The sequence below is a fragment of the Pogoniulus pusillus genome, chromosome 2, assembly GCF_015220805.1.
Source record: "Pogoniulus pusillus isolate bPogPus1 chromosome 2, bPogPus1.pri, whole genome shotgun sequence".
NCBI classification, from domain to species: Eukaryota; Metazoa; Chordata; class Aves; order Piciformes; family Lybiidae; genus Pogoniulus; species Pogoniulus pusillus.
Genome location: NC_087265.1, coordinates 39,944,928 through 39,963,492, shown reverse-complemented (window position 1 = coordinate 39,963,492; position 18,565 = coordinate 39,944,928). Strand labels below are relative to the sequence as shown.

The window sequence follows — 18,565 nt, the reverse complement described above, 5'->3', positions numbered from 1 at the left end:
CAAGAAAATAAACATACAGTCCAATTTGTTTTGATTATTTATAAAGTGACAGCAGTGTTTTTCACAAGATAAAATTAATAAAGCAGATAAAAATGTGTAAAATAGCTCTGACAGCTCTTACTAAGAATTATTTGGGGAGTGAAGAAACAAAGTAGAGAACTTGTTCTTAATTTCCAGATTTAAAACTTAATAAATGTATGTATACCTTGCACTCAAAAAGTAGGTCACTTTGAAAAGAAAGGGAAAATTAAGTGTTCACCTGCAATGATGCAATGCTAGAGGGTTTGGAGGATGGTGGTTTTGTTTGTTTGCTTGTTTTGTTGGGTTTTGCTTTGGTGTGCCAGTGTGAGCCTAGCTGGGATATTTTAGTGAGAGGAATTAGATTATAAGCTGTGAAAATGAAACAGTGGTGATGTTTACTTCACTCATAGGCTTGCTGAGAGGTATGAAAACAAGAACACAAACATAAATAATAAAGTTGCTCTCTGGCTTTGGCTGCTTCCCTTCTCACTCTAACCTGCTGTGTAACTAATCCGTCTGCTTCCTAACCCCCCTGGCCGACTCCCCAAACTCACCTTGAATGTAAGGCAAAGTCTGCAATAAGGTAGAGGAGTGGAAAGGAGGTGGAAGGGTGGTTGGGTGCCCCTCCTGGGGCCTCTGGTTTCTGGGAGGGCTGTTGTGTTCCTCTATTATTTTTTAACTTCTGTATTTCTGTCTGTAGCTGTATATATATTGTAAATACCTGCTTGTATATTGTGCTAAGCTGTAAATACAAAGCTTCATTCTTTAATTTCCAGCCATTGAGTCTAGTATGGGTGATTTTCTTAAGTGTGAGGGGTGGCTAGCACTCAAACCATCACATTTGGTTTTATGGGGTTTTTTGGGGGGGGGTCTTTCATTTGTTTGTTTAGAAAAAAAAAGGCAAAGAAAGATGTCAGTGATTGAGTCAGTGATTGTTTAGTTTGGTTGTTGTGTGCTATATAATTAATGCCATTTTCTGGCCACTGTTTTTTGACCACCTTTTCACTTGTTAGTCAGACAATAGACACAAGTAACAATGCAGGTTGTCTGCTTCTGGGTGGTGCAAAATTAATTGATAAAAAATAGTATAGGTAATCTTTCTTAGGCAGGAGTAAATAACTTTATAAGCACTAAGCAGTTTGCAGACAAGCTAGTCAGTATAATCACATCTGATGCCTCTTCATAGTCTGAGCTGATCAACAGAAGGGACCAGAAATGCTTCCTCTATGGGATATTACCCAGACTCATTTTTTTGTGCTTTTCCTTGAAATAAACTCCTGTTGGATGCCTCCATCTGTCCTGGTGATCCACCTGAGCAGCGGCATAAAGACACTAAATTGTGTTTTAGTTCTGGGGTGGCTTTGGGCATATGCCTTTCACATGCTCCCACTCCTGCCTCTGGCAGACCTCTCCAAGGTGGGAGCAGTGATGGTGTGATCCAGGAAGCCCTCAAGACATTTTACATTGTCAGTCAGAAACTATTCCCTGAGGTGAAGGCTTAGAGAGTGAGGAAGGTGACAGGTGACAAAACCTCTTCTCAGCTTCTGCCCCACAGTCTTTCCACTGTGGAGATACAGAAAGGTGCTGGTTACTGTGTGGAGATGCATCTCTCCCAGGCCAGTGCCACTGTGACATGAAGGATGTGTTTGCCTTTGCTGTGCTGCAGATCTGGAGATAATTACAAAACTCCTTCACCAATTTACTGACTTGTACTTAAAATGTCATGTTTCCCTAAACTTTACATGGTGGAGTGGAGTGTCCTTGTGTGGAGACCACACTAGATAAGTCTAGTTCTCTACTCTTGTAAGGATCTGCTGTATTCCCCATGGTACTTCCTAGTCATGTTTAGTGCACAGCAAAAATTGTTTTAACTCATCATTTCTGTATTACATGGGATTAAAAAAAAGTCATTGTTTATTCTGCCTACAGGTGTCATGGTCTCTGATCCTTTTCAAGGGTCAGCACTGAAATCAATTTGGCTGTTGTTGGTGCTATTCAGCCCGAGGGCTGCTGTATAGCAGAGCCTAAGTGCTTCCCATTTACAGAACAGAATCTCCCAGGACCCGGAGTTTTAACGTTTTAACTATTCCTCTGAATCGAAAGAGATACACTGTTAATATTGATGGAAACAAACAGCTACTCTGTGTAATGAAACATGGCTCCTGACAATTTGAGATCTACACTAACAGCCCATCTCACCTGTACCCCCCACAGGTGCCCCCAAACTGAAAGGTTTGCAACCCTGAGCAGTTAACTTTGTATTGCCTCAGAGTTCACCTGGAGGCCTGAAAAAGACACTGATGCCTATACCTAGTTGTTCAAGGAAGCTAATATTTACTGTACAAGGTTGCATGCATTAGCTGCATTACATCTGGGCCAAGCTTGAAAGACAGTCCAGGACAGAGACTTCCATTTGTTTCTTGTTTTGATTTATTTTAGTTCCAGGTATGTGGTTAAGTTTTCTTTAAAGACTCGAGCTGCATTGAAAAGTTATTCCTCATCACATTTTGTGGCACTTTGTCCAACTTACAAAACCTCACAACTCATGTTAGTATTTCTCCTGTTTGCTCTCCACTTTGGTAAGCCTTTTTTGAGTCTGTATCTTAAAGCTACTTATTAAATTCCAGATTTAAATAAGATATACAGAAACTTTATTCAGCTGACACTCACAAATGGCAGCAGATATTTTTTCACCACCTTCTAATGCATACTTACTATTGCAAAGAGTAAAGTATTTTTCTTTCACTAGTTAGGACGTAGAATGCTGTTACCTCCCAAGTTCTGCACAACTAAAGGTGTAACAAGAACCCAACATAAATTGCAATGTATTTTTATTATCAAAAGACTGCTCTACAAGACAGAACAAAATTGGAACTATCAGTAATTTTAGCTAAACATCATAGGAAACCTGTCAGAAGAAGGGATGGCATGAAACAATCCTTAGCTTTAAATAGGAAAAACCCTCATTTGTTTCAATAACTCCTAAGAACTGCAGATAAAGTTTTAATGGCCTCTCTACTTGTTACAACAGTACATCCAGAACCACTTCCCCTGACCCCTACCCTGTGAAGATGGGATGGGGGAAACAGGGAAGCTGGGATGAAGGGAGCCAGGAGAGATACTTCCCCCTCAGGTCTGTAGATTGGTGGATTCACCTGGGCCCTTTCCCCAAGCCACATGCCAGGCACAGACCCTGTGCTGGGGCAAGTCTAAGCATGTTTTAGACAGAGAATTGATAGTTATCCCTTTTTGGGCTTTGGACATGCTTGATGGGAACCTTTGACAAAAATTAGCTGGATGGTTTAAAATATATGAACTGTAGAGAGCACAAGCTCTTCTCTCTGGGGTTGTTGCTCTCCACACGTGGATTATAAGCAGCAGCAGTTCAGGAGGATGTTCCAATAAGAAGAGACAAAAGAAGGATTCCCATAATCAGCATTGTGAGTAATTAACATATTCCTCAAGTCTCCAGGAATTTCCTACCTTTTGTTAGTGGGATAACATACTGCATTTGGATTTATCTGTTTTCCAAATACTGTTCTCAAACCATTTGTAACCATTCCTATTGTGAAGATCATTTCTCAGACAAACACCAAACCTTTATAACCTTTATGACTTTTGTATATTGTTACACGGGAGGCAGGGCCAGTTAAATAAACAATCTATATTCTTATTATTTTCTCTCCTTATCACCCCTTTATTTGTAACACCTTTGTATACTTACAAGATACTTAATAGTCTTCATATATGTTTGCAAAGGCTATGTAAAAACGAACCTTTGTGGATATTTAGGCTCCGAACTTCCTTACCAGTATGACTGAATTCTTCCAATGCATGTGCTCAAAATACAATGTACAATTCACATAAGTAGTCAGAAATGCTTCCCAAAATTAACACAAGGGAAGACATTCAGATTATATTTTACAAATTGTTATGATTGTGAACTGACTTTTATCATGTGGCAGTGTAATAACTTAATGAAATCACACAACTTTTGAATCAGTCATGTAACCTTCACTCAAACCTTTCCATGAATTAAGTATTTGTCAGGTTCAGATGTTGTGAACCTCCAAAATGTTTGTTCAGTCACTGCTGACCTTCATAAATCAGATTACCTTGAGATGTAATATAATTATTGGTTAGTATTAAAAGAAATTATTATTACACAGCCCTCAATACATAATAATAACTCCAAATCCAGTATCTAAGTATGCTTATTGAATTAAGGAAGATTGTTTACATGAGCAGATTTTGAAATTCAGACTCAACAACAGGAATAGTCACCTGGATCATGGAAAATCCCTAATCTAAGCCTGGCATTTGATTTAATTTTAGTTTTGGAAAAAAAATCATGTAATGGAAATATTAGACTATCTCTGAGAGTAATACTGTGAGTCATTGCATCCTGGGCTGCATCAAAAGATGCATTGTCAGCAGATGGAGAGGCATGCTTCTGCTGCTTTGCTCTGGTAAGACGTCACCTGGAGTACTGCTTCCAGTACTGGAGGCCTCAATATAGGAGGGACATGGACCTGATGGAGCAGGACCAGAGGAGAGCCACAAAGATTACTGGGAGGCTGGAACACTTCTCCTACAAGGACAGGTTGGTGGAGCTGGAGTTGTTCACCCTGAAGAAGAGAAGGCTCTGAGGAGACCTAATAGCAGACTTTCAGTACCTGAAGGGGGTACTACAAGAAGGCTGGAGACAGAATGTTTACAAAGGCCTTTAGTGATAGGATGATGGGCAATGGTTTTAAATCAGAGAAAAGTAGATTTAGGTTGGATATTAGGAACAAGTTCTTTACCATAAGGATGGTGGAACACTGCAACACGTTGCCTGAGAGAGCTGAAGTCTTATTCCTTGAGCTATTCAAGGTCAGACTCAACATGGCTCTGAGCAACCTGATCTAATAAAGTATGCCCCCTGCTTACTGCAGAGGGGGTTGGACTAGATGACCTTTGGAGGTCCTTTCCAACCCAAACCATTCTATGATTTCCAAAGCAAATCAGTCTGGGTACTGGTATAGGTTGCTGCTCATGTAAAGATCACCACAGAACATGATGGGATTTTAATATAGAGTTGATCATGTGGAAGTTTGATGTCAATAGTAGCCAATGAGACAAGCAGGCAACCCAGTCCTTACTTGATGGTAGAATTCCAACTGGTATTTGATCAGACTCTGATAAAACAGAGATGGTTGGATGATAACAAAACAAACTTACCATCACTGTAGACCAGCTAACTGATGATATGGAAGTACCTCTGTCTGGTTTTAAACTAATTAATTAAAAAAACCCAAGCAAATAAACCTTTACATTAGTCTAGAGGTATTTCTCTGGCCTAATTATAAGACCTTTCCTTGTGAAATGAGTAGTAGCAATGTGAACGTCCTCTTCATGCTGTGCTGTCATATTCTTTTCTCTAACTCCATGTGTCAGCCTGACAAAGTTTCCAGGTGGTGCTGTATTCAAAACCTGACAGTTGATTAAACACTTCCATCATCAATAGTACCACTGACAAATATAGTATCATATTTATTAATTTTTAAACTTCTGTATTGTGAGTACTACAATGATCTGGAATGGAACAGCTGTCACTTCTTTATACACCTGTATGCTGGGTTCCACACAGCTCTTTGTACTACTAAGTTGGAAAGGTCTTCTTTTAATGACGTAATATATATGTGCCAGATAAGAAAACATTAACTGTACTGACTCATAAATGACAGAAATCAGATTGCCTTTTTGTGCTAGTTTGAAGCTAGCTAGAATGTTTTGGTGAGAAGGACTAGATTACAGGCTGAGGAAGGAAAACAATGGTGATGTCTACTTCACTCACAGGCTTACTGAGAGATACAAGAAGAAGAATCAAAACATGGATAAGGCACTTCTCCTGCTGGGGAGTTCCGACCTGCATCTTTCTCTCTAACCTCACCCTCCATTTTTCTGATTAATCTACTTTGCTTCCTAACCCCCTGGCTGAACCTCCATTCTTCCTTGGGACTGAGGTAAGGTTGAGAGGGGCAGGGGGAAGGTGAAGGGGTGTTTGGGAGCCCATCCTGGGGACTCACGTTTCTGGGAGGGGAGTTGTGTTTCTGTATTACCTTTTACCTTGTATATTTCTGTATATAACTGTCTATACTGTAAATATCTGCTTGTATATTGTGCTAAGCTGTAAAAAATAAATTTCATTCAATTTCCAGAGTTGTCTGAGTCTAGTCTGGGTGATTTCCAAAATGTGGGAGGGCAGGTAACACCCAAACTATCACACTTTTTTATTATTAAAAAAAACTTCCAGTAAAGTTTCTGCAATAATCAGAAATAACTCCACTCAAAGCAGGACAGAAGTAGATGATACAACTACCGCATGAACTTGGCTTTGAAGTTTCCCTTCTTCTGCAACTAATGGCTTAAGTACATAGTGAATCGCATTATTTTGCAGTATTTTAACTGATTTTCCATATGAGCCAAAAAGTATAATATAAATAGTGCTGGGAATTGGTTGGTTTTTCACTTTTTTTTTCTGAAAATGAAACAGACAATAAACTGTTTAAAGTAGTTGGACTTTTTTACAGGGAAGTGAACACAAAGCGAACAAACACTGAAGGGAAAAACAATATGGTCCAGTAGAACTAGAAAACATTCTGCCTTTTCAGAGGCATTCTCACTTCCAAAAACAGGTGGATGGAGCTATCCAGTGTTAAAAGTAGAGCACAAGCTCTCTCCCAGCCAAACTCAGGTATTTTTTATCTGTTTAGCCACCTGAGACTACTGAGAGAAGTACAAAACAAAAAGCAGATGGTCAGAGATGGTATACAATGGAGAAAAGGAAAAAACAGTGGAAGAAAGCAAGCTTGTTTTTTTTATCAAAGGTAATCCAACACTCAATCATTTTAGTATGAATATTACAGAATTTTTTACCAAGCTCTGCTCATTGCCTTTGAACTCTGTGTATTAGGATCCTCTGTCAGCCTAGATTTGTGAGGTGCTTAGCATTTTTCACTGCTTGACAAATAAACAAATATTCAAACCAAAATACATTTTTCCTTGTGAGAGTCTACATCGTCTCTCCCTTGTTCAAACCAACAAAGATAAAGATTGCCTTTGTTACCTTCCTGGACTCAGCCCGGGTTCCTGGCGGAAAGCTCAGGGATGCAAATCAATAGAGATACAGTGCCTTTGTGGACTTCCCAGACCTCTACCTGGCTTGAACGTCAAGGATGTTCATGCCTTACATCAGCTACCCCGAAGAGAAAAGGCTTATGTGTAGCTGGAGTATGGACAGGTAAGTGGTGCAGGGAGGGGGTGGAGGCCTTCTCTGGCTCCCCTGTGAATGCATAATACACAGGAAGATTTCCTGGGGAGCTTCACCTGGACCTTGATCTAAAAAACTGTATAAAAAGATATGAGCAATGCCTGCCAAAGAGGAGCACCTCCACACAACACCTCCACCAGGGCACCTCCACCAGAAGAATTCCTCATGAACTCCACAGAAGAACATCCCTGGTCCACGCACACGTCTGTCTCTCTTCCCCCCATCTTCAGCTGATGGTAATATAATCCCTGCTCTTTTCTTTCCCTGCTTTTTCTCTTTTTCTCCATTGTTCCTTCTCTCTCTCTCTCTTGTCTTCTCTCTCTTTCTGTATTATTCAACTTTATTCTTTAATAAATAGTTTTGTGGTGAAATACAGTCTGGTTTGCACCTTAGTTTCACAACATGGACATCTATTAGAACAGATCTTGCTCCTCTGGACAGAGACATCATTAATCTTTGTTCTCTGGATCTTGACAACTCTGATTCCTCTGTGTTTCAAACAAAAAAGAGCTCAGCTTTATTTTTTCAAGTTTCTTCCTTGCATGGTTTTCTTTTCCAAAGCATCATCAGTTCTAAAATATTTATTATTTTTGTTAGTAGTGTAGAGGAAACTTAGACATTGGGCAATGGTTATTATTAAAATTCTTAAAGACATACATCTTACTAAAGCTTCCCAAGTTCTTAATTTAGGAAAACTGTCACTCTGGTTCTTAATTTTCTCAAGAACCTCAAACTGCTGATAGTATTTCACACAAATAATCACTAGCAATAGCCCCTAGGACTGAGAGAGAAGTTTCAAGCTAGTAAACTGAAAGTCCGGTTTTGCATTAATGCAAGCAAGTGAAGGCACATCTATCCGTGCTGAAGTCAAAGGAAATTTTTGCCTTGAAGCCACGACTACATTTTCACAATTCACACTGAAGCCTCTGTAAAAGTAAAAGGTGGGGAGAGTCCTCACAGAATAACAGGAGTGCCATGTGGGATGAGTAGGCATATGCAAAGGTGAAAATACATGTTCTTTTGAAAGCAATGGGATTATTTCAGCCGCGAGTGGACAGGGAACATTAAGAGAGACAGAAATTTAATAGCATTATCATTGGGACTGTCACGAAGATTTTAAAACTCTTTTCTCAGCTGATTCCAAAATACTTTTTGAAAGCGCGTGAAGTCGCCTACTGCTCTTCAGAAACCGAGAAGCACTGCTGTATTCATTTTATGGCCATTTAGCCCCGTCGGCCACACAGGAGAGGAGCTTTCCTCCCGTCTCCGCGAGAGTCCCCTCCTGCCCCGTTGGCAGCTAAGCCGAGTATATCTGCGGCCGCCGCGCGAAACCCCCGCGGCCCCGGCGGTGACAGCTGCGGGGGTCCTTCGGCAGCGACACCACGGGGTGGGAGGCTCAGGGCGGCGGAGAGAGACAGGGCTTCTCTCGAGGCAGCTCCGCCGCCTTTGTCCAGGAGGGAGCCGAAGGCAGCAGAACGCGGGAGATTGCCGCACTCCTACCTGGTAGGCGTCGGGTATGTTGACCGTCTCTCCGTGCTCCGCCACGTAGCCTATGATGCCCTTGCCCCAAGGCACCTGCACCTCATTGCTGTTCTCGGTGGAGCCGCAGGGCAGCAGCGGGGTGCCGGCGTGTACGTCGAAGAACTTGGAAACGAGGCTCTTCTTGCCTGTCGCGGCGCCCTCCACGAGGAAGAGGGAGCCTCGGTCGGCGTCCACCATGAGGCAGACGAAGATGAGTATCTTGTAACTGAGGCTGGTGAGATCCAAGTCGTTGGAGATGTCTTTGACCAGCTCCAGGAAGAACTGACGCTCATTGTGCTCCTTGAGGTAGCGCTTGTAGTCCAGAGCGCTGGTGGGGTACTGGGGCAAGCTGACGCGGGACTCCAGCAGGGCGCTGAGGATGTGCGCAGTGGTGGGGGGCAAGGAGCTGGCCTTCCGCAGCAGTGCCCGCCGCCGCACGCTGCTCAGCGGCTCCTGCGCCCGGGCGTGCACATGCTCGTCATAGGTGAGGTTGACATGGATGGCCTTGGACCGGGCGAAGCTCTTCCGCAGCTCCTTCTGGGAGGGTCGCCTCTGCAGTCCCCCGTCGCCGGGGCCGCCCGCGCTGCCCCAGCCGCCGCCGATGCCGCCGCCGCTCCGCCGTTCCTCCGTCAGGACGGCAGCTGGGGCTGCAGGCGCTTTAGGGAGCGAGTTCTTCCTTTTCAGCCACTTCTCCACCAGCTCCGGGTGCCTCTCTAGGAAACTTTCCACCGCCGCCACGTCGAGGCCAGCGGCGGCCGCCATGGTGCGGGTGGCGGGGGTGGCTCAGGCCGCGGAATCTCCCGCGGCGGCCATGCCTCGCCACCGCCCCGCGCTGCCGCCGCCCCGACGGCTGCGCTAGGGGTGCGGGAGACTGTCGGCAGCCCCGGCAGGGGCCCGCTCCTGACCCGTGCCCAATCCCTCCTCGGGGGCGCGCTTTCGCCTCGTCCCCCCACGACCTCCTTTTCTTGCCGACCACTCTTTATTATTAGTAGTAGTTACTCGTATTATTCTAGGTGTTTTTCTGCTCCCCGGCTCTCAGCCCTTCTCTGGTTCCGGTCCTCAGTGACGGGCAGGCACTGCCGCTGCGCCCCTAGAGATGCTCAGGGAGGGCTTGGGCAAACCCCCTCTGCCAAGTGCTGTCAGTGCTGGCGGCTGCTTCTGCGTAACCCAGTCGGTGGACCACTAAGGAGGGAGAAGAGGGCGGGGAGAGGGAGCGCTAGGCAAGCGGGGGGGGGGGGGGGGAGGGGGGGGGGGAGGGGGGGGAAAAAGCAGACGGGAGGAAGGAGAACTGGCGAGCCCTGCTGCGGGTGGAGACAACGCCGCCCACCACCTCGGCAGCCTCCGCGGGGCGAGCAGGGTGAGCGGTCGCCGAGCGGCAAGCAGCTGTGCTAGGGAGGTCCGCACTGGAGGAAGCCTCATTGAGAACTATCGGAGCTGAGTGTATGGAAGGGGAGGGGGCGTCCTTTTGTCTGTGATGCCTGTGAAGGGGCGCGCCCGGCCGCGATTCCTGCTCGCGGTCTTCTGGAGGGGCGGGGGAAGTAACGCCAGCACACCCGTTAAAGGAGTGTATAACCTGCAGCCTTTCCCGTGCGGGGCCCTGGCTGTCCCCACGGACACCGTCAGTGTGGTGTGTCACGGCGCTATGTAAAAGGCCCGCAAAGCCGTCCGGGCATTCTGACCGAAACTCGCCCTCTCTTGGTGCTGGGCGCCCTGGACAGCTCATCGGGAGCGGGCGTGCCGAGGAACTCCTGGGTGGCTGCTCCTGCAGCGTCTTCTGCCAGAGGGAAACCGGCTGCAATCCACCGAGACAGACGGACCGGGGTTATTTTTATGCACACGTGGAGCACGTTTCATTGCTAAATCGATGCCTACGCATAAGAGATCGAAAAAAACAGAGCAATGGATCTTAACACGTGAAAAATGTCTTTCATGCTCGCACCAAGGACTGAATGAAGGCAGCTTCAGAAATTCATGAATGGGAGTTTGGGTGGCTAGGGAAACACAGCCAAATCTTCAGCCGAACGAGGTTCCTTACGGGGACTGTCCCTCCAGCAGCCCCTCTCAGCGCGATGGTCCGGCCAGTGTCTGTAAGGAGAGGGAGTGATTTGGGAACGCGGAGCCGTGGTGCAGGCTTGGTGCGCGGGTGTCAGCCGAAGACGGAGAGCCACGTGTGCGTGGCGGGAGCGCTCCCTCGCCTTCTGGAGCAATAGGGAGTAACGAGGGGCTCCGTGCAGGTGCTGTGGCTCCCGCAGCTCGGAGACTGCTTAGGAAACGTCAGACAAAAGATTTCGCCTCCCATGTTTGGTGCGTGCGCCGTTGCAGGCTGGGCAGCGGCTCCCTCGCTGCTGCCCGGGCGGCTGAGCTCCGCGCCTGCGGCGGGCATCGCGGTGGGACTCATTCCACTTTGCTGGCTCTGCCCGCTGCCGCAAGAGGGCGGCTCTCCATTGAGAAACCGCGCCGACGACGGCATCCCAGGGAGTAGGGCAGGAGGAGGGGGGATGCGCAAGCGCATGAGCAGCCGAGGGCGGAGGGCGACGCCTCGCTAGGAACTCGCATCGTTTGGGGGACGGTGTGCCAGGCTCCGGGCTGCTGTGGCAGTGTGAAGGGTTCGCTCCCAGCTGCTGCACCAAGCCTTGGCCACTGCTGGCTCGCCAAGGGATGCCCGGCTGTATAACCTGCGGCTTGTGGGCTGCGGGGCAAGCTCCAGTGCTGGTCGCGGGGACGCAAATCGGGACGTCAGAGGACACGCTATACAGGATCGTCCCCGAGCTGCTCGCACCCATAAAGCAGCTGAGCTCTTCCCATACAGATATCTCGGATGTGAAATCGCAGGCGCGTGGGTTGGTAAGGTCAAGGCCGACTGAAGCATGAATGCTTTCTGGCAGCCAGCCGCTGACACGAAGGGATTTCACGTGCGACAAGGGGCAGAGACTTCCAGCTCACGCCGCGACTGACACGTCCTTAGTAGAGGACTCGCTCTCGGGAGGACATAGGCGGGGTGCCACCTCTCCCCACGGCATCCATGCTGTGGGAGCGTACACCTCTACACTGGTGCTGGTGTTTCTGCTGCCAATGAACCGACCTCAGCTGCTGGAGCTCACGACACTTACTTCCTTCGAAAAACGCTCACTTGCCCAGAGACCCTAATCTCTGCTCCTTTTTTCCATGGCGTTTGTGTTTTTGCAACACATGCACAAACACTCCCCTTACACAAATCTCATGAGCTGCTGGAGTGGCAGATGTATACCCTGGCCTCTCAAGCAAAGGCCTTGGCCATCTGTATACAAGTGAAATAACTGTAAATATTAACCATCTCAATACAGTAAGGTTTGATCTAAGCACTCATGCCAGTGTTTGCTACAAAACGGTTACTGTGTAGCAGTTCTGCATGTAAACAATTTAGTATTTCTGTAAGCTTTGCTACAAACAAGGTCCTCCATTAGTATTTCTTCAAGCAGTCTTGTGGCCTCTTTAGTGTATTTGCTGGGATTTTCTGTGGGCTTTTATTACACCAAAACTCCACATATTGACAGTCTCTCAATTGTAGAGTCAATACGAAAGGAACTAAAAACACAGTTGTAACCATTGCACTGTTCACACAGTGAACAATTTACTGCAGCACCATAATGGTAAAGAGCTCTGCAGCCCCAAATCTGTAAAAATTATCATCTTCTCTTTCAAAGATAGAATGTAACAAAGATGATCACAGTGGCTTGTCTATTCACAGTATCACAGTATCACAGTATTATCAGGGTTGGAAGAGACCTCACAGATCATCAAGTCCAACCTTTTACCACAGAGCTCAAGGCTAGACCATGGCACCAAGTGCCACGTCCAATCCTGCCTTGAACAGCTCCAGGGACGGCGACTCCACCACCTCCCCAGGCAGCCCATTCCAGTGTCCAATGACTCTCTCAGTGAAGCACTTTCTCCTCACCTCCAGCCTAAATCTCCCCTGGCGCAGCCTGAGGCTGTGTCCTCTTGTTCTGGTGCTGGCCACCTGAGAGAAGAGAGCGACCTCCTCCTGGCCACAACCACCCCTTAGGTAGTTGTAGACAGCAATAAGGTCTCCCCTGAGCCTCCTCTTCTCCAGGCTAAACAATCCCAGCTCCCTCAGCCTCTCCTCGTAGGGCTTGTGCTCAAGGCCTCTCACCAGCCTTGTCGCCCTTCTCTGGACACTCTCAAGCATCTCGATGTCCCTTCTAAACTGGGGGGCCCAGAACTGGACATTCTGTAATGTGCAGGCTTCTGATGTGGTCATGATAAAATGTGCTTCAGAAACCTGCTCTGGTGTGTATCAGTGGGTGTTGAGAGAACACTTGGGTATGTCTGTGTTTTGACACACATCCAACTATACCTCCGCTTGCAGGTTGAGCAAAACAAGTGTGCTGTATGCTGAGATGCAGATGGAGTTGCAGCCTATCTTGGGAAGTCCAAAATGACAAATGGGTTTTGTTTGGCACCAAGTGACTGTGCTGCCTTTGGAGATGTAAATATGTACTGCAGTGAGGTACAGGCAGCTTGTATGTGATGCATTGTACACGTGATGCACCTTGTGCGGATTCCTAATTGCTAACTCAGACAGCAAGGCAGATTTCAGCCAGTCTCACCTGATCTCCACGCATACAAACATACAGAGATGCCTTGCAATAGTCATACAAATGTCAATGTATTTCTTAGGGAGAGTGTGTTTCTATTATTAAACTGAAATGGGGAAGTATCTTACAGCTACAGTACAAAAAGAAAAAAAGCAGATACTAATCCAGCTGTGTCACAGAAATCTTTACCCGACTTTTGCTTACTCCCTTACAAGCAGCAGTTCAGCTCTATGGAGCACAGTAAGACAATCTGTTAAGGCCCTTGGTAGGTAAGCATTGGAACAATGACAATAAAATGAGCACTTGGAAATAGACACTATAGTGAATTAGTTTTGTACTAATGCTCCCTTCTGCAATGACATAGGAAATTTTGCCTAGCTGATGTATGTGTAAATCCATTATATCTGTGTAAACAGAGAAACAAATAATACATCACAACACAGACACCAACAGATTGTCTTACCTAAGTTTGTGTCCTTGTTTTTATACATCTCAGCAAACCTATGAATGAAGTAGATAACACCACTGTTTTCTTTTTACAGCCTATAATCTAATTTCTCTCATTAAAATATTCCAGTTAGCCTCAAATCAGCACAACTACCCATGGTACTTTCCTTCACAGATGATAATGCTGAGGATCTTTTTTTTCCAAAGGAAAAAAATCACTTAGCTGTCAGTCCTAACACTTAGAAGAATTTTCTTGTTTACAGAGATACGGTTGAATATGCAACCTGTAACAATATAAATAATGTTCATCTTCCAGTGTTGTTTGTTAGGACATAGCATCTTCACAGTATTATCACAGTATTATCAGGATTGGAAGAGACCTCACAGATCATCAAGTCCAACCTTTTACCACAGAGCTCAAGGCTAGACCATGGCACCAAGTGCCACGTCCAACCTTGCCTTGAACAGCTCCAGGGACGGCGACTCCACCACCTCCCTGGGCAGCCCATTCCAGTGTCCAATGACTCTCTCAGTGAAGAACTTTCTCCTCACCTCCAGCCTAAATCTCCCCTGGCGTGGCTTGAGGCTGTGTCCTCTCGTTCTGGCACTGGCCACCTGAGAGAAGAGAGCAACCTCCTCCTGGCCACAACCACCCCTCAGGTAGTTGTAGACAGCAATAAGGTCACCCCTGAGCCTCTTCCTCTCCAGGCTAACCAATCCCAGCTCCCTCAGCCTCTCCTCGTAGGGCTGTGCTCAAGGCCTCTCACCAGCCTTGTCGCCCTTCTCTGGACACGCTCAAGCATCTCAATGTCCCTCCTAAACTGGGAGGCCCAGAACTGAACACAGTACTCAAGGAGTGGTCTAACCAGTGCAGAGTACAGGGGCAGAATGACCTCCCTGCTCCTGCTGGCCACACCATTCCTGATGCAGGCCAGGATGCCATTGGCTCTCCTGGCCACCTGGGCACACTGCTGGCTCATGTTCAGGTGGGTATCAATCAGCACCCCCAGATCCCTCTCTATTTGGCTGCTCTCAGCCACTCTGACCCCAGCCTGTATCTCTGCATGGGGTTGTTGTGGCCAAAGTGCAGTACCTTGCACTTGGAGCTATTGAACGCCACCCCCTTGGACTCTGCCCATCTGTCCAAGTGATCAAGGTCCCGCTGCAGAGCCTTTCTGCCCTCCAACCCAGCCACATCTGCTCCCAGCTTGGTGTCATCTGCAAACTTGCTGATGACTGACTCCATGCCCTCATCCAGATCATCTGTGAAGATGTTAAAGAGGATGGGGCCCAGCACAGATCCCTGAGGGACACCACTAGTGACAGCTGCCAGCTGGATGTGGCACCATTCACCACCACTCTCTGGGTCCGGCCCTCCAGCCAGTTCCTAACCCAGCACAGAGTGTTGCCATCCAAGCCATGGGCTGACAGCTTAGTCAGCAGTTTGCTGTGGGGGACAGTGCCAAAGGCCTTGCTGAAGTCCAGATAGACCACATCCACAGGCCTCCCCACATCCACCAAGCGGGTCACCTGATCATAGAAGGAGATCAGGTTGGAGAGGCAGGATCTGCCCTTCCTAAATCCATGCTGGCTGAACCTGAGCCCTTTGTCATCCCTCAGGTGCGCAGTTACTGTCCCCAAGATAACCTGCTCCATCAGTTTCCCTGGCACTGAGGTCAGGCTGACAGGTCTGTAGTTCCCAGGTTCCTCCATCTGACCCTTCTTGTGGATGGGGACCATGTTGGCCATTTTCCAGTCTCCTGGGACCTCTCCGGTGAGCCAGGACTGCTGGAAAATGATGGAGAGTGGCTTGGCCAGCTCAGCTGCCAGCTCTCTCAGCACCCTGGGATGGATCCCATCTGGTCCCATGGACTTGTGGGTGTCCAGATGGCTCAGCAGGTCCTGAACTAATTCCTCATGAATTTCCAGGGGAACACACCGCTCCCTGACCCCATCCCCCAATTCAAGAGGCCACTTGCCCTGAACTCCTCCCTTCTTACTGTTGAAAATTGAGGCGAAGAAGGCATTCAGGACCTCAGCCTTTTCTTCGTCATCAGTTGTAATGTTCCCCTCCTGGTCCAGTAAGGAGTGGAGGCTCTTCTTGCCCTTTTTAGAATTTATAAATTTATAAAAGTGCTTTTTATTATCCTTCACAGAGGTGGCCAGCCTAAGTTCTAACTGGGCCTTAGCCTCTCTAATTTTTCTCCTACAAAATCTGGCTACCTCCTTAAACACGTCAGGAGAGCCTTCCCCTCCTTCCAAAGGTGATACACCCTCTTTTTTCCCCCCTTCAATTCCTTCAGTACAAGACAACTCACAGCTTACCAGTAGATGACAACATTTAGTCAAGGGTTCTGAGCAAAACAAGTGCAGCACACTATGATGCCAGTAGAAGGCAGTAACTAGCAAAACAATTCTGAACACATTTCCAAGAAACAGAAATTAAAAGGTGCATATTGATACTACAAGGTTCTAGAAAAAAAAAATGTACACAAATACATATATATATACACATATATACACACACACCCCCCTTCTGACCTGGTGTATTGGTCTGATTTAGGATCCTGGAGCCCAGATACCTAACACAACAATACAATAATAGGATGCCTTCCCCTCTCCCTATTTTGAAAAGAAAGGAATTAGATGTAGAGAGATAAAAAGGGATAAAACACTGTCCTGGTAGGGCATAAATCCTGCCAGGCCGGTTTAACCCTTGCTCTCTTCTTTCTGTTGTGGGGAATCCCCAAGAAATTGAGTCAGATGAGCAAAGCTTTGAGGGTTAGGGGGCTTAGCACCATGTGTCAGGTGTTTTGTGCTGCCCTCAACGTGCGTGAGTGGTCAAAGGAGGCAAGAAGCTTTGAATTCATTGGCCAGAACAATGGTGCTAGTGCCTATTGGCCAGTTTGGTTTTCAAAATCAAGTATATAAAGGGGGATGATTGGGAGAGAGGGAGAAAGAGAGAAAGAAAGAGAGAAAGAAAGAGAGAAAGAGAGAGAGAAAGAAAGAAAAAGAAAGAAAGAAAGAAAGAAAGAAAGAAAGAAAGAAAGAAAGAAAGAAAGAAAGAAAGAAAGAAAGAAAGAAAGAAAGAAAGAAAGAAAGAAAGAAAGAAAAGAAAGAAAGAAAGAAAGAAAGGAAGGAAGGAAGGAAAGAAGGAAGGAAGGGAGAGAGAAAGAGAAAAAAAGAGAGGGAGAGAGAGGAAGAGAGGGAGAGAAAGAGGGAGGGAGAGAGGGAGGTGGAGAGAGATGTTCCTCTGTTTTAATACGGGGTCTAGACAGGAAGTGGTCTAAACACTACACTTGGGGTCAGGTTCAGACCACTCCCAGGAGGGTAACTCTTTACACTTGGAAGGCCACAAAGACGATCAGAGGGCTAGAGCACTTTTGCTATGAGGACAGGCTATAAGTTGGGTCTCTTCAGCCTGGAGAAGGGAAGGCTTCCAGGAGACCTTACAGTAGCCTTCCAGTATCTGAAGGGGGCCAGTATCTGGGCAGGGACTATTTACAAGGTCTTGTAATGACAGGATGTGGAGTAATGGGTTTAAACTGGAAGAGGGGAGATTTAAACTAGATGTTAGGAAGAAGTTCTTCACAGTGAGAGTAGTGAAACACTTGATCAAGTTGCCCAGGGAGGCCATGGATGCTCCTTCCGTGGAAATGTTCAAGGCCAGGTTGGATGAGGCCTTGAGTGACCTGTTCTAGTGGGAGGTGTCCCTGCCTATAGCGGGAGGGTTGGAACTAGATGATCTTTGAGGTCCCTTCCAACCTAAACCATTATATGAGTCTATCATTCTATGATTCTGTGATTCACATTTTATTGTATGTGTGCTAATTTTCCCTCAGATAATTATTTTACCTGGATATTTTTGTGTGTTTCCAGTGAAATACATTTAGTTCCCTGGGCCTCTGTATCTGTAGAGTTCACAAGATGCATGTTAAGCCCTGTTATTGCCTATATCAGCAAAGGCATTGAAAACCATTTCTTCATGGAAGAACTTCTTCAGGCACTGCTGTTACAAAGGAGTAGTGTAGTGACTCTCTGGCTGAAGGAGGCCCTTTAAAAAGGAATGCAGCACAAATGAGTATGTTAGGGAAATACTGACACAGGATACAAAACTGGGAGGAGTGGTTGATACATCAGAAGTTTATGCTGCCATCCAGATGGACCTGACAGGGTGGAGAATGGTCTGACAGGAGCATCAAGAAGGGAAACTGCAGAGTCCTGCACTTGGCAAAGAACAGCCCTATGCACCGGGACTTGCCTGAGGGGTGACGGGATGAAAGCAGCTTTGCAGAAAAGGACTTGGAGAGTGGATGCTAAGATAAAAACGAGCCAGCAATGTGCCTTTGTGGCAAAGAAGTTTACTGGTATCCTGGGCTACACTAGGGGACATTGTCACCAGCAGGATAAGGGGGCTGACCGTTCCCCTCAACTTTGGTCTGGTGATGCCACATCTGGAGTATCGTGTCCCCTCCTGGGCTCTCTAGAGTGCGAGAGACATGGACATAGCAGAGAGTTCAGTGAATGGCCACAAAGATCACAAAGAGACTGGGACATCTCTCCTTGGAGATGCTCAGAGGAAGCTAGGGCTGTTACAGCGCAGAGAAGAGAAATCTCATCAGTGTGTACGTGTGTAAATAGCTGAAGGGGTGGAATGAAGAAA

General features: G+C 46.7%; 1 protein-coding gene across 1 annotated transcript in view; it reads right to left on the bottom strand.

Moving 5' to 3' along the window:
- Positions 1-10,024, bottom strand: part of PDE11A (phosphodiesterase 11A) — a 151,465-nt gene extending 141,441 nt beyond the window's left edge. The window contains exon 1 of the mRNA XM_064162095.1: positions 8,837-10,024. Within this exon, the coding sequence (XP_064018165.1) occupies positions 8,837-9,619 (783 nt within the window). The 5' untranslated portion in view covers positions 9,620-10,024. The remainder of the gene's footprint in view (positions 1-8,836) is intronic.
- Between the last annotated feature and the right edge of the window lie 8,541 nt (positions 10,025-18,565).